Source organism: Zingiber officinale, chromosome 4B (genome assembly GCF_018446385.1).
Source record: "Zingiber officinale cultivar Zhangliang chromosome 4B, Zo_v1.1, whole genome shotgun sequence".
NCBI lineage: Eukaryota > Viridiplantae > Streptophyta > Magnoliopsida > Zingiberales > Zingiberaceae > Zingiber > Zingiber officinale.
Genome location: NC_055993.1, coordinates 69,022,279 through 69,037,871, shown reverse-complemented (window position 1 = coordinate 69,037,871; position 15,593 = coordinate 69,022,279). Strand labels below are relative to the sequence as shown.

General features: G+C 36.0%; 2 protein-coding genes across 2 annotated transcripts; both read right to left on the bottom strand.

Annotated features, from left to right (window-relative positions):
- Nucleotides 1–459: 459 nt before the first annotated feature.
- Nucleotides 460–7,489, bottom strand: LOC121975130 (post-GPI attachment to proteins factor 3-like). Its single transcript, XM_042526554.1, has 5 exons — nt 7,153–7,489; nt 2,350–2,611; nt 2,026–2,225; nt 1,743–1,930; nt 460–929 (listed from the first exon to the last, which is right to left on the bottom strand). The coding sequence occupies exons 1-5, from the start codon at nt 7,242–7,244 to the stop codon at nt 640–642; spliced, it is 1,032 nt and encodes a 343-aa protein (XP_042382488.1). The 5' UTR covers nt 7,245–7,489; the 3' UTR covers nt 460–639.
- A 5,705-nt stretch (nt 7,490–13,194) lies between these two features.
- Nucleotides 13,195–14,351, bottom strand: LOC121977603 (lysophospholipid acyltransferase LPEAT1-like). The gene is made up of 3 exons (XM_042530080.1): nt 14,201–14,351; nt 13,520–13,621; nt 13,195–13,421 (listed from the first exon to the last, which is right to left on the bottom strand). Exons 1-3 carry the CDS (start codon nt 14,312–14,314, stop codon nt 13,317–13,319), a joined length of 321 nt encoding a protein of 106 aa, XP_042386014.1. The 5' UTR covers nt 14,315–14,351; the 3' UTR covers nt 13,195–13,316.
- Between the last annotated feature and the right edge of the window lie 1,242 nt (nt 14,352–15,593).

Genomic DNA, 15,593 nt, shown 5'->3' with positions numbered 1-15,593 from the left:
CGCTAGACACTAGTTTAGGGTACCGCACTTGAGTAGTGCGATGGTAAGAACTACTGGTATATAATTCTGACTACCCATGAGAATTTGCTGCTGCATAGCACGTCAAAAATTACCAACCTCAACACTTGCCTGTTACAAAGACGTTATTGCCAACCATGCTGGCAGAGGCCATTTCCATTGTCAATTTAAAAAGCAAAACACAACCACTGATTGATGCAAGAAAAGGGCAAATAAAGTACGACTCCAAGATGAGTCATGAACTAATTCCTCTAACTATATCAATTCAAAAACAACAAGCGCAATAACAAAATTTTGCCAACCTCAACGCTACTGTGTGACAAGCATTGCCAACGATGTTGAGAAACGATGCTAAGAAAGTCTATTTCCAATGTCAATTTAAAAGGCAAAAACACAACTATGTTGCCACAAAGAAAAGGGCAAATGAAGTGCAAAACCAAGTTGAGTCGTGAAGTAATTCCACCAATTATATCGATTCAAAAACAAGAAGGGCAATAGAAACCACCGAGTGGAGTGGGAAAAAAAAAATCAACTATTAACTAGGAGAGAAGGAAAAATACACTAAACCAGACTTACAGCTCAATCAGTGAGCAGTGGGACTTCCAAGTTCTATCCTGCTTCTTACTTGGTCTTTTTTATGAGAGCCGATGTTCGGAACTCAGCATCTTCATAAACGAAGCTCCACCAAAGATATGCAAGAGGGATGTTGGTGGCATGCCATAGTGCATGGGAATCAACATAACCTTTGTAGGGTGGAAAATCATACAACAACTCAAGAAAGGTGGCGATGGCACCACCAACAACCACCACCCAAAGCTTGAAACGTGAAGGATGCCGAGTTACCCCTGCCCAGACAGCCCAAAGCAAAACCTGAGCAATGCCAATCACCATACACACCTTCATATTAAGCCCTGCAATTTAAGACAAAAATCACATGCTTTGCTTATTTCCTTTTTCTAATTTGGTGTTGTATACAAATTATTAACTCGTAATTTGTCAACTAGATCATGCATATGAATATAGGAAATGGTCAATGCATATAAGCACTCATGTATTGTTCAAAATCATCGATCGCAAGGAGAGCTTCTTCAGAGTACCACAGAAACGATCTAGCTCTGACAAATCAATTGATTCTAACACGATCTAGCACAGTCTTTCAAAGGATCTAATGCAAACTTAAAAGGAATAACAAAGCGTTTATTGTTAAACCATAACCATTTCATTCAAAAGGATATAACACTTCAAAAAAATAATTAATCTAAACCCACAATCAATGTTCTTTTAGAAATTCTAGCTCACTAAATAGTCCTCAGTCTGATCTTAATTTGCTTCACTAGCACAGCTACATATACATACAATATACTCAAATGCACAATAAGCATACAGTTAGCATCCCAATTACTTTTATCAAATCCAATCTTGTAAATAAAGTTAGACCGAGCTAAACCTTCTAAATAAAGTCATCTATCCTCATAATAAACAAGTAGATTAAATTTAAATGGGCTGATACATTGGAAATTTGTATGCATAGCATAACCAACAAAGCAATCTATAATCTGGCCAATAGATTTTAAATGATTTGTTGACTTGTTATCAAATTGGAACTTTGGAGTAGATTTGTTGTTTTTGAAACTTCAACCAAAATAACTGAGAAAGCCCAAAGGTGAGATTATATTCGACAATTAATGACTACTAAAGAAGTTTACCAACAGATGAGCACTAACCATAGTCTAATTCATAGAAGTTGATATACAGGATGTGTGTCGTCAGAAAAGCCACCAAAGGAGCTGCAACCATTACCCTTGAAGCCTCCGTCTTCACATTAAAGGTTCTAAATATAGCCAGAATAAGGGAGTAACCAAGTAGAACCACAGATGACGAATAGTCCAACTTCTCTGTTAAATCAAAACTTCTGCAGAAAAAATGGAGGAAATATTTTTTTTTAAAAAAAAAGTAGGTCTTATTCTTCTGATTGACTCACAATGGAGGAAAAAATATCATACATACCGTGTGTGAAATATAGCATCCCAAAACCAGGCGTTCAGTGATAACAACCCATATACATGCCACAAGCAAGTGAATTCATAATATGTCCTCCCACTCTGGGGCCTAAGTGGTAGTTTGTAAGATGATAAGAGAAAAAAAGATAACCACCCATTGAATTGAATAATGAGGGTTAATGCAGATAGAATAGCTGAGACAGGCTCCTAAAATAAAAAGAAATAAGAAAGTTTTATAGGCATCCATAAAAACAGTTAGTGCTTCACCAATTACTGAATGCTTTCTATTTTACTGCAAGGCAGGCAACTCTGATTCAGTGGAATGATTTACCTGAAGCACAGACCAACGCTTAAAAGGCCATTTACCATGATACTTAACAGGTCTAAGACCAAGTTCTTCCCTTTCTTTTTCTAGTTGCATCATACAAAAGTATTGACAGTCACTCCTACAATTCCATTGCTTCCATTGAACATATAAGGGTTCTTGCATATACCATGGACCATCAACAAGTACACCATCAGCTGAAAACTGGCAGTGCTGAACTGAGCTGGCTCCAACAGTTCCTGTCTTCCCACATTGTTCTATACATATCCTGACATGAAGAAACACATCAAGTTACAACCAAAAATTGAAATTTTCATTTTTCACTTTCTTAAAAAAGAAAGTGATATAAAATATCCAGCTACTAAACTTTTACACTTTCCACCTATCAATTTTGTGCTTTCATAACTGCAACTATGTTGAAGGAAAGAAATAATTTCAAAGCCTCCACATAACAAAAAGGAGCCCAAGTACCCAGGGATATAGTTGCTTCAAGTATTTGAATGGGTGATATAAAGGGTTAACAAGTATATGCAATTCCAATAGGCCACATGTCTCTACAATCTAAATTATAAACAAGAATTAGAAGAGGGAGAAACATGATCATAAGAAACTTAATTGAATTTAACCTATTTGATTCAACTTCAATTAATGCTACTTTTATTTAATATTACAGAAAAGGAGATGTTATTCTCATTCGTTCTGCACTATTTACAAGATGTACAAGATTTTGAAAGGAACAAAAATTAGTTACATTTAGTCCCTAGACAAATCTACTTCAATAGAATTTAAAATAAGTGACAGCATAAAGATATCTAGGCACTAAAATTATTCATTTTCCATGCCACTTGAAATTTTTGTTGCGACTGTCGTGCGTCAAGAAGGGGATGAATAGATGCAACCTCTAAATTTAAATTCTTTTTGTTGCTCTTGCAAATGCAAAGCCTTGATAACAACAAACACAATGTAAATATTTTTATGTGGTTCAAAAACCTTAAGCTCCTACTCCAGCCTATGACTTGTTACTTTTCTTTTCCAAAAGTGAAGAAACCTCACACTCACACACACAGAAATATAAAGCCTCCTTTTACAGATGAGAAATGAAGTACAACAGAAATTGTAAATAGAATAACCTGAAGAGCCTTTGTTGGTTTGGAATGTAGCATGGCAAAATAGCAGTAAGTAGGTGCACAAACAAAGCACTAGATGTGAAGAATGATATTGAATGATCTCTAGTTTGAAGTGTCTTCGCTGAACTGAATAGCCCTAACTAGTGGACTGATTCATGGTTCTCGAACCCCTATCCACAGTGAATGTTACACAGCCAATCAACTCAAACTTTCTGTAGGTCAATTGTTTGACCCATCAATCGACTCAACTGCCTTCCAATTGACTCTTCTTCCATTCGATCTCCTGATCCGTGAACATGTCTTTAAATTGGTGACCTCATCCAGATCATTACAGATTCTTCTGGTGACTATGTCATAAGTCGACTCTATGCCATCAGTTGATTGATCTAGATAATTTCGTGACTGAATCTTCAGATGATTGTGTAATCAGTGAATTGCTTGAACCATTAATTGACTCACATGGATAAACCTATGACTTTTTCACCATTGACAAGGTTTTAGTTGACTCTAAGTACCTTCAAGCTACTCATATCATTTGTCACAAGTTTATCCTACACAAAGTCATATAACCATTCTTGTTGGCTTTCAAACTTCAAATTATATATTAGTCAACACAACAATCGACATAGGCAACTTCAGTCACATTTTCTTCCATTTACTCCACTCACACCAAACAGATTTCATTTTGTTCTCAAACAACAAGTAATCCATTGACTATATCATCAACTTGGGCTTGAACTTAAGCAAATTGGTCGACTTCAATCTAGAACACCTAACACTTTTTCCCTGATCAAGTAGATGCTTAAGTAGAAAACCTCTACGCAAAGGTCAAAATACATTTGACTGATCATTCATCTCACATGTCTTCATGCTAATTTGTCTTTGGGTCCTAATCGAACTGAGTCACCAAACTCAGTACCTCCTAAGACACGTAGATGATCTTTGGCATCCATCGGAGTTCTATCTCCAAGACTTCTTATGTGCCAAGAATTCATTTCTTTGGGAATCCCATTTGCCAAGAATCCACTCTAGGACTTCCATATATACCTTTGGACTTCCACCAACTAGGAGTTCACTCCTCCCCAAGTTTCATCTGCTAAGAGTTGTCTGGAACCTCCATCTACCAAAATTTCACTTCTCTAGGACTTTCATATGCCAAGACCACTTGGACTTTCACCAACCAAGAGTTCACTTCTCCAGAACTTCTATCTACCATGAGTTCACTTCTCTAGAACTTCTATCTACCATGAGTTCACTTCTACGTGACGTCCATCAAAACCAATCCAACTCAAATATGATTGTATCACCAGCCTTTCCCTTAAGTTAAGCTTCCTAGAAATAGATTGCACTAACAATCTCATTATCCAAATTCCAACCATTTATAATCAATAAACTAAGGATATAACTATGACCTGATCAAATTAAAGTGCAATGGGATAGGAAAAGCCTACATTGATAAAGAAATATGTTATTTAGACTCAAATAGTATACCACACCAACACAGTTGTTTTGAATATTATATGTGATCAAAAGTAATGTCAAGTGTCCAAGTCATAATATGTCGAACATGTGTACAAAGAGAATAAAAGATGAATCCAAGTATCAAAATGAAGAATGGACAAAATGATTGGAATAACTAAGCAAGGTTTTGAAACAAGTAGCTGTATTAGTTCAAGATAAAACAAGTACAATGTCTCATTGAGATTCAAACAAAAGCTAGAAACCACACCAACCGATCTAAATTGATCCTAACCCCGGCCCTTTATTTAAAGAAAACTTGTTTCACAATTTTAAAAAATGTAAATTAGAACCAATTTTAACTCAAATTTAAATGACATGAAGCAAAAATACAAGTATATAAAAGTTAATAATTAAAGTATTGGCATTTAATCAAAAGCCTATACAGACATCTTATAGATAAAAGCCCTACTAATACCAAAATGAATAATGAAATGGTAGATGAAAGGTTGTTATGTTGCCATAATAGCATAGGCTAGTGCCTCTACATTGTAAATTGATATATCACCTAGCCAACATCTCTATACCCCTTACCGTTCCTTAATTTGGCACTCCCAAACAAATGGACAAAAAGGATTAACCATCTAAGTGGGAAACGATTTGAGTGGGATGGAAGACTAATTGAGTGTGTATATAGGAGAAAATGCAAAACTCTTTCCATGTGCATCATATTCTAACAGGAAATTTGATGGAGTATATGACATGGATCTTGTGTTGGCCTTTCTTACTTCTTTTATCTTTTAGTGAAGTCTCAAGCTACTCATCAATTTATATGGTGCAGTTTAACACTAGTTTTTTTTTCCTGAATTGGACTCATATTTAATTAAAATGGTTTTTAAAATTTTTAAAAGTTTTGAATTGATAACTAAAACAACTACTAACATGTCCAGATAAGGTGTTTTAACCCATAAAAGTCCAATCCTCTTCTCCATTGGATGTAAAAAAAAAAGCATTCTTCTTTTCTCTGACCAAAGCCTACTTCCTATTTAAGTATTACTTCTCTCGAGATGTTGGAGCCTTTTTCATCTTTAACAATAGTTGTCCTCATGGGAGGAGCATTCCCTGTTGCATCTAGGTGGCTCCAATCAGGCCTGTAGGATAGAGAATTTGGCCAAGATATGATTAAAACAATGCCTGCAAAATTTTCTTAATAACTCTCGTTAGCATTTGTCATTACTACATAGAATCTTTGTCAGCTTAATCGTTCTTATAAATTGCTACTGACTAGCATCTACCATGCACTATAGATTGAAATTTTTAGTAATCATTACTAATACTATATATGAAGTTACAATGCAGAAAATGAAGCACTTGTTTTGACTCTGATCTTGGTAATGCCACTAAAAAGTAAAAATAAAACAGCTTATTTGAAGAAATATCCTAAAGTTGAAAAAAAAAAAATTGAATCTTCAAATTCTGGTATTGCAGGATTTCAATTTAACAAATACTAGTCCACCAAGCACTTTCTCATCACCTACGGCAAATATGCAAGCAAATAATACCTATCAACAAGGTGGACTAGGCATTATTCCAAAATAGAACGCTTGGGAATAAAAACCTGCCATCTTCAAAGTCCAAGCAGATTCTTGATTTCTTGTGATCAATGGATGCCTTAGATTATTCATCTATTCTACCAAGGTGGCTTGTAGGATAGAAAGTAAAGTAGTGGTACGCGGAACATAAATAATAATGCATGAATAAAAATTGTCCGCACTAATGTTTTAAATGAAAAGGATCGAAACACATGATACCGTATAAACCACACGTTGTGGAAATCTTATAGTGAAGATTGGAGTAATATATAGAGCCTACCAACAAAGACTTGTCTCGTAACCAGGCCAAAAAATCTTTCCGAGTACATTCAAGGTCACTAAACCAACTCTTGTCTATAATTCATTAAAGATTCTTTAACAAGTTTGACAAATGAAAAGTAAATGTCGTTGCAAATAATTATCGAAGTAGGATCCAATCATCCAGGAAGAAACAAACCAAAAATAACCACGCCTACTGGTCCTAATAAAGAACTGAAATCCCTAACTTTTATTGAACAAAAAGAAAATCGTTTCAAGATCACAGATATTGTAACATATTAAATGATAACTTTGAAAATGCAGCGGCAAAATAGAGGACCAGAAAAAAAAAATCCCGAAGGAAACAAGCCCACCTATAGAGCGGATCGACGTCACCTTCACTGGCATTAGCAGCGCTGGAGATGCACACAAACGAAAGAAACACCAAAATCCAAGAGCGATCCATTACCAAAACGCTAACAACAGATTTGGACAACTTCTTTCCGATGACCGAAATCCAGAACCATAATTAGCCGTCCACGTCGAAGCACCCGGCGATGAACAGATCTCCCTCCAGAGAACCACCGTTCAAGCAAGGTGGGGAGGAGGAGGAAAACGAGCGGAACAGATTTGGGGACCTGACGAATGCTGAAGCCCCATCTTTTTATCTCTTTCTCCCTCCGTTCTTCTTGTACTCCCTCGGTCGCAACACAAGATGAATTCGTAGGCACGCAGACAGGTCCCGCTTTGTTTGCAGGTAGAGGAAATGGTACAAAGAAGGGTATCTTTGGAAGTGTAAAATGGAGTGTCATTTAATCTGGTGGAAGACCACGAGCGAACTCGTGGGCGTTTTTTAATCTGAGAGCGAGATTTAATATGAGGAAATAGTCTTAATGCGTACCCTCTCGTTTATTGAGTATTTGTGACACCAATCCTCAATAGATTGTGTGGGATATTTTGTACATACCTCTTAATTTATCTTCTTATTGTTTTAATTTATTTTTGCATAAATGATCGGATGACGAATTCTATCTATTTACTATAATTTATGTGAGATATTTTATATTTTTCTTCACTGTATTTTTCTTCAAAATATGTAAATTTTATTTGAAAAAAAAAACAAGATTTACTTCACTTTTAAGGTTGTCTTTTCAGGGAGCGTTCCTCCAATAAAACTCCACTTGATTTAGTTATACATCATAAGTCTAACCATGAATCTGGAAAAAAAAAATATAATAATAATAATAATAATAATAATAAAATAACTAGAGAGATGATTAAACATATTAATATAAGCACCTATAAGTTTAAAATAAATATTATATTTGTCTATTTGATATTTTTTTTATAAAAGATAAATTATATATCATCAAACAAAAATAGTGCAAATAATGCACGTATCCAAAGATAATCATTTCTGATGAAATATCAATCCGGATGACTATCTAAGGTAGATATGATCACGGTTCGGAACTACGATTCCAGACAAATTGACCCTTAACCTTAACTGCCCAAGACGGTTACGGTTCATGGTTCGGAATCGTCGGTTCACGGTTCGGAAGTATAAGAAATATCACCACGTTTCCTATCACACTTCTTGTATACACAAGATTCATCTGGACACAAAACCTACCCCATTATTTCATTATAGATGGATGAGACCATAAATAAAAATTACAATTCTAATTGGTTTAATATAACTTTCTAAAATTTTTAAACCATCTTGAACACATAAATTTAAAACAAGGCATACACAACGAATTTGAAAAAATAAACCGCCAATAATAGGTTGACAAACAAATTTTAGATCATCTATACAAGTGGTATTGGAACTAGCATTGTCTAATGATATTGAAAATATTTTATGAGTTAAGTCATATTGTCCTAAAATTAAACATAATAATTGTGCGATGTTATGAGCATTATGCGATTCATCAAAAACTCTATAAGCTAACAATCTTTTTTTGGAGGTTCCAAGAGTTATCGATCCAATGGCAAGTTACACTCATATATGAATGTGTTTGTCAATTATCACTCCAAATATCGGAACATAAAGAAACTTTATTATCTAATTTACTAATTTCATCAATTAAATTTTTTTTCCTTGTTTTACTAATTTTTTAATTGTACGAGTAAGTGTAGTTCTAGGAACACGTTTAGCACATGGATTAAGATATTCTTTACAAAAATCTTTAAATGTGCATTTAGATCCAAAACTAAAAGAAAAATATTCTGCGGAAACAAATTTAGCTAACGATTCTCTTAATTTATTATCCGAATATAAAAATAAATCGGAATCGGTACTACCGCTAGTTGAAGAAAATCTTGATAATTGTGTTTTAGAATGGTCGAGTCCAAATTCCGTCGGGTGCTTCATTTCTACATGTCGTTTCAACGACTCATAGTCGTCGCCAGCTTGGAATTTGTAGGAAGCATTACAATGCTTATATTTTGCATGCATTTCTCTTGACGGAAGAGTGACCTTCTCAAAATGTTTAGTAAAAATATAAGACTTTAGAGGAGGAAGTTCCCGAACCTTAGAAGTAATTGCATCGGTACTTCCTTATGTTTGGGGTGTCGGATTCGGAAGATGCTTGATCTCATCATCGGTGGATTGAATGTTGGAGTCCTCCTCCCGCGGATTCATTATTTTCTTTCCCTTCTGAGCTCGAGATAACGCACCTCCGTGGCCTCCTTCCATTGTAATTGAAAATTGGAAATGAAAGCGTGTAGAGGATACAAAATTGAGATTAAGAGTAGAGAAGATGTGTGTGAAAATGATCAAATAAGCTCTTTATTTATAGAGTTTTGATAGTAACAGACACTAAATCATAGTCATTGATCAAAAAATGGTCAAATGATCCTAATCGTTGAGAAAAATACCCCAAAAAACCCCCTACCCTCTCCCAACGGCTATGAACCGCCGGTTAACCAGCGGTTCAAGCCAGTAAAAAAAAAATCAAATGTTGAACCGACGGGCCAAACCAGCAGTTAACCGACGGTCCGCCAATTTTGCACCAACAGAACCGGCCCGGCAACTTGCTGGGCCAGTTCCAGTTCGACCCGGCGATTCGGGTCAATAGGCAATTGGTCGTTGACCCGGTTACAAGCCCGGGTCGGGTCCGGGCCAAACCCCGCCCGGGGTCGGGTCCAATCTAAGGTACAGACTCCTATGAAGCCCACATGCATATATGTGTACTCTCACTGCACCAACCTCCCAAAATATATCCTCTATCATTAATCCCCAGAGTACCAACTAAGCATAGTAACAATCATCAATCCTAGCCATCGTCTACCAATACTAGCTGGGTGACCTATCCGTCTGAAGAGTACGTCCAGCAACGTCCTCATAGCTAGCCAGTCATCATCTACTATCTCATCCTCTGCTGTCATGATAGCTATCCACTAAATCTAGCCATTCTAGTGTCATCATATGAGTTCCATCTCTGGTAAGTGATCATCATCAATATCAGGAGGTAAACACGAGCCTCTCTAATACTACAAAGCCAATCCCATCCACTCAACCCTGTTTGCTAGATCATACATCGCCAAACACTCAGCCCATAACAGGTCGTGGAATCCACTTTTATCAAGTGGTTAGTTATCAACGGATTTGTTATATCTTTACAGTGAGCTATTTGTTGCGGACTAGATAGATCACTATAATGGATCTATGTACCATCCTCACATATCTCACATATGCTTCCTCACCCATGTCCCCAAGCAACAAAAGAGTATAAACTCTCAAGTATCCTCTCTCCTCTCAATATGGGATCCCTCATAGACAAGATGTGGGACCCTAACAGTGTACAACCACACTATGTGTACCAAAATATGAATCAATCACCCTCATACATGTGGTCCCACCCCATAAAAAACTAAGTGTGGGACCCTCTCACTATAATCTGAGTATAATGAAGATGTAGAACCACTCCAAGGAAGTCTCCCCAATTGTGGTGCCTCCCATGTATGCTCTATACAAAGCATGCATCGCATCTCCAAAACAATCTCCAAGAAGATGTGGCCAGATTCATTTTTATTTATTTTTTTATTTTTTTTTATAGTATGTCACATGACTCCAGAGAAGGTGTGGCACGGCTCTAACAAAGATGTAGAAGTGCTCTAAAGGATACTCCAAAGAAGGTGTGGTGTCTCATGTTGGTGCGGGAAGCATCAGACGATTGAACTTGAGTTTTGATAATGACAAAGAGTTCAAAGTTAAGGTTATTTGTGGTCTAAGGAGTTTGAATAAGATTGCAGGAAAATTCTAAGTGTACTTAGGTAAAAGTCCTAGCTGAGGTTAAGCAGGTGGAAATCCCTAGGGGGAGGTAACCCTAAGTCCTAGGGGTGGTAACCCTAGGCAGAAAGTCTTGACGGTTCGAGGGCTTCGGGCAAAATCCTAGAGTCGGGGACTCTAGGTTGAAATTCTGGTGTCACGAACCGGATGGAAGTCTGGATGGGTCATGGAGTGAACGTTCAGCATGAAAACAGGAAGCTTCGAACGCTAAGCAAAAGTTTAGTGGTTTGGAGGATCAATCTGGCAACAAGTAACTTCTTTTGAGAGGAGTAGGTGAGGACGCGCTCCCCGAAGAGGGAACAGTAGGCGTCGATTTGATCTAGAGGTTTCGAGAAACTCGAAGTTAGAACTGGACAATCCGATGATTGTCAAATACTTATATTATTTGTATTTTATTGTGCTAACTTGGTTATGCATTGTATACTTTGTTTATGAACTAATATGCCTTGCAGGAATGAAGTTGTCCAAGAGAAGTCTCGGATGAATAGTACCCCGAGGCGCCTTCCATGGAGTTTAGAGGCGTCTCGGGTGCCTTAGATGAAAGCCTCGCACAGCAAGGAGCGAAGGAGCCTTTCAAGGAGATGGAAGGTGCCTTGAACGCTGGGCAGAGCGACCTCCAAGGCTGCTGAACGCGCCTTGAATGCTGGATGGAAAGCACCCTCCATGGAGCTTGGAGACACCTTCGGGTGGATAAGCAACGAACGCTGCGGAGCTTATCAACGCGACTAACTCGGGGCTGGAGGCGACTCCTATGGAGGTTGGAGGTGCCCTCAACAACTTATATAAGTCTGGTTCGAGCAAGAGGCACATACAACAATTCTATAAGCAATCTTCGAAGCTGCGCTCTACGCTGAAACGACTCAACGACGCTCAGTTGTTGTTACGACAATCGACGACTACTTCCATAATCTTTTGTTGTCGATATAATCTTTTTAAGTTCAATACTTGTAATTATTAATCTTGTAAAGATTCTCGAGCTTATAGTGATTGCCCACCGAAAGCGATCAACGATCGCGGGCCTTGGAGTAAGACTCGACACAGGCTCCGAACTAAGTAACCAAAAGTGTTAGCAATTGCTTTTAGTTTACTTCTATATTCCGCTGCGTATTTACGAAACAAACGAATTAGCCACGAGCGCTATTCACCCCTCCCCTCCTCTAGCACTTTTCGATCCTACAATTAGTATCAAAGTGGGATCGCTTCGAATCGATGAAACCACCATTCAAGCATTTTTTTTTTCTTTCTCTCGTGGTAATTTTCAATTTTCGGAGTCAATTGGAATCGGTAAAATTACTGCATTCCGATCTATTTTATCGATTGAGTTCTTTCGTTTCTTGAAGTCGGTGCAAACACCACTCGAGTTTTATTATATTCTTTTGTAGATTTTTGCAACAAATCCAAAAATTCATCGTAGAATCTAGCAGTATATTTTCAATTATGAGTCTTGCGATGAAAATAATATCGTCGCAAAATTTATCACAAATCTGCAATGAATTTCTAGATTTGTCGCAGATTCCACAACGAATTTCCAAATTCGTCGCAGAAATCTACGACAAATCTGAAAATTCGTCACAGATTCTATCACTATACATTATGATAGTTTTGCGACGAAAATATTTTTATCGCAAAATTTGTTACAAAACATAGAAAAAATGATCTAGAATTATTTAATTTCTATATTCAACCTGGATAATACAAAAATATCTATCAAATCCATACACATCGTTTATAACACATCATATCTAACAAAATAAAACTATATATTAAACCAAATCACAATTTATACATCAAATCCAAACATCACAAAATATCCATAAATCCAAACATTTCATACATCAAAATGCAAACATCATCTAATATCCATACAATTCAAAACATTTCATACATCAAAAAAGGTCTAATATTCATACAATCCAAACATCATAGAAGCTTTAAACCATACATATATCAACAAATATCCAAACATCACTAAATCTTCTCCATCTTCTTCGAATATTCTTTTTTTTCCTACATCAAAATAAAAATACTAACAATATCAATGATTACAAGAAAGAAATTACTATATATGAATACCAAAAATAAATCTTACTTACTCCGACATTGATTTTTATTGCAGCTGACCAATCTTGTTTCAAACAAATTAACAATATTAACAAAAAAAAGAAACGTTTACAATAAAATAACTAATGTTCAAAAATACTAATTATAAGATAAAGAATATTCATACAAGAAAGTGCCGATTCAAAATGTTAGTTGAAAATTAGTAAGCAACAAGTAAAAAAATGATAAAATAATAGAAGAAAAATACCTGATGAGACCAACCAAGGAAAGCTGAGCTACTGATCTCTTAAACAAAAAGTGTCAGTTCAAAATGTTAGTTGAAAATTCGAAAGGGCAGTATCTTCATAATTTCACATGCATTTGTCGAAAAATTAATAACATACCTTTGCAACAAAACTTGGAAAGGTTGATGACATATGATAAAGAATATCCACATAAGAAATGTGATTTGAGACAACTGCATATGGCTTTTCAAATTCATTGACCTAATTTCAAAAATTACGGAGTTTAGAAAAATAATATAAGATATCTAATGTTCTATAGAGGTTCCTACATCTGAAAGAGGAAAATATCCCAAGCATAAAGAGTTATATTTGTTTAAAAGACCAGTACAATGACTTACATCAAGAAACAATGTTTTAGAATTTTGGTATCGAATAATAGGGGCACGTAACAGCATGAACAGAACAAGAAACTTTGAAAATATTTCACCATCGCCTCATTTTGTTGTCACAAATTATCATTATTAAAAAATTTGCATATACCTTTGGATCTATTTCACCATCTTCTCATTTGGTATCACCCTTCATATTCTATCTGATTCAGAAAAGTAAAAAAACTTACGCATGTAGGAGGTATTTCTTGATGATTTTTAAGTGGATCGATCACTAAGTTGTCATTAAAAACATAGTTTTAAAATTTTGGTATTGGATAATGATGCTGTTTAAGAAATAATTGGAGCATTCAACATCATGAACTGAACAAGAAACAACAAACCAAGTGGATAAAGAATGAATCAACAACTTAAAACTTGGAGAGATAGTTCTAACCCAATCTGGTAATACCTCATTGTCGAGACTCATGTGACTCTCTTTGATCCAATAGAAACCAAATGTAAAGAGCATTGCTCTAGAGGCAAATATCCCGCACCGTACAACCACCGCCCTCCTCCACCCCATCTTGTGAGCATAGTCCTCCTGGCCATTCTCCCAACTCGGAGGCGAGAACAACGTGCAGATCCGGAAGATAAGATAGTAAAGCACGAGTATCAACACCAGTGCAACCACGTGAATCGACACCAACGTCACTGCCGCGATCCCTAACTTGACCTTCTACGTCGCAGGAAGCTGCCCAGGTCCATTACACCGTAGGCGCCCCACACCTGCTGAGAATATATGGCGAGTTTTGAAATTTGTCACTGACGAATTTTAAAATTAGTTACAGAATTGACCTTTTTTAGATATATAAATTTAGTCTTTTCAAAGTCGGTTGAGGTACCTAGAGAGTTCAGAATTAAATGAAATCATTTCCTATAGGTTCCTATAAATCCCCTGATTTTAAAAATCTCTTCAAACACTAATTTTACCAAACCGGTGATTTTTTTGGCACGAAGGTGTCCGAAAATTACTAATCGCGTTTAAAAAAGTATCGATCTCAATATATTAGGTAAAATTAATATTTGAAGTTATCTTTATGATCAGGAGATTTATAGGAACTCATAGGAACTTGTTTCATGTCATTTCGAGTTCTCTAGGTACCTCAATCGGCTTCGAAAAGTTTATTTTTTAAAAAATAACAATGGTCGATTCTGCGACGAAGTTTGAAATTCGTCACAGGATTTGCGACGAATTTTTAAATTCGTCACAGAATTGACCCCTTTTTTATATAAATTTAGCATTTCCAAAGCCGGTTGAGGTACCTAGAGAGTTTGGAATTAGATGAAACTAGTTCCTGTGGGTTCCTATAAATCTCTTGATTTTATAAATCTCCTCAAAAACTAATTTTAACCAACCGGTGATTTTTTTTTAGTGCGAAGGTGTGTGAAAATTGTTAATCAGGTTCAAAAAATCATCGATCTCAATATATGGGGTTAAATTAATATTTAAGGATATCTTCATGATCATAGGATTTATAAGAAATTATATAAACTTATTTCATGTCATTCCGAACTCTCTAGGTGCATCAACCATTTTTAGATATTTCAAAATAAGCTAACCTGTTAAATTACAACTTCTCATTGAAATTTTTCTAAGTCTTACATGCACGTAATTGATTTAGCAATTGAAGAAAAAAATATAGTTATTCAAATTATTTTTTAGGGGCATTTTTATCATGTAATTGATTAGGTGATTTATAGAAACCCATAGGGACTTGTTTCATGTCATTTCGAGCCCTCTAGATATGTCAATCGGCTTCGGAAAGGTTATTTTAAAAAAAAAATAACTAATTCTACAACGA

Excerpts from the sequence above, each read along its gene's own strand:
- LOC121975130 (XM_042526554.1), bottom strand. The coding sequence starts at position 7,244 with ATGGATCGCTCTTGGATTTTGGTGTTTCTTTCGTTTGTGTGCATCTCC. Across the intron at positions 2,612-7,152 it reads GACGTCGATCCGCTCTATAG|GATATGTATAGAACAATGTG; the intron begins GTGGGCTTGTTT and ends TCTTCATGTCAG. Across the intron at positions 930-1,742 it reads CTTCTATGAATTAGACTATG|GGCTTAATATGAAGGTGTGT; the intron begins GTTAGTGCTCAT and ends CTTAAATTGCAG.
- LOC121977603 (XM_042530080.1), bottom strand. The coding sequence starts at position 14,314 with ATGGGGTGGAGGAGGGCGGTGGTTGTACGGTGCGGGATATTTGCCTCT. Across the intron at positions 13,622-14,200 it reads ACATGAGTCTCGACAATGAG|GTCAATGAATTTGAAAAGCC; the intron begins GTATTACCAGAT and ends TTTTGAAATTAG. Across the intron at positions 13,422-13,519 it reads TTCCAAGTTTTGTTGCAAAG|AGATCAGTAGCTCAGCTTTC; the intron begins GTATGTTATTAA and ends TTTTTGTTTAAG.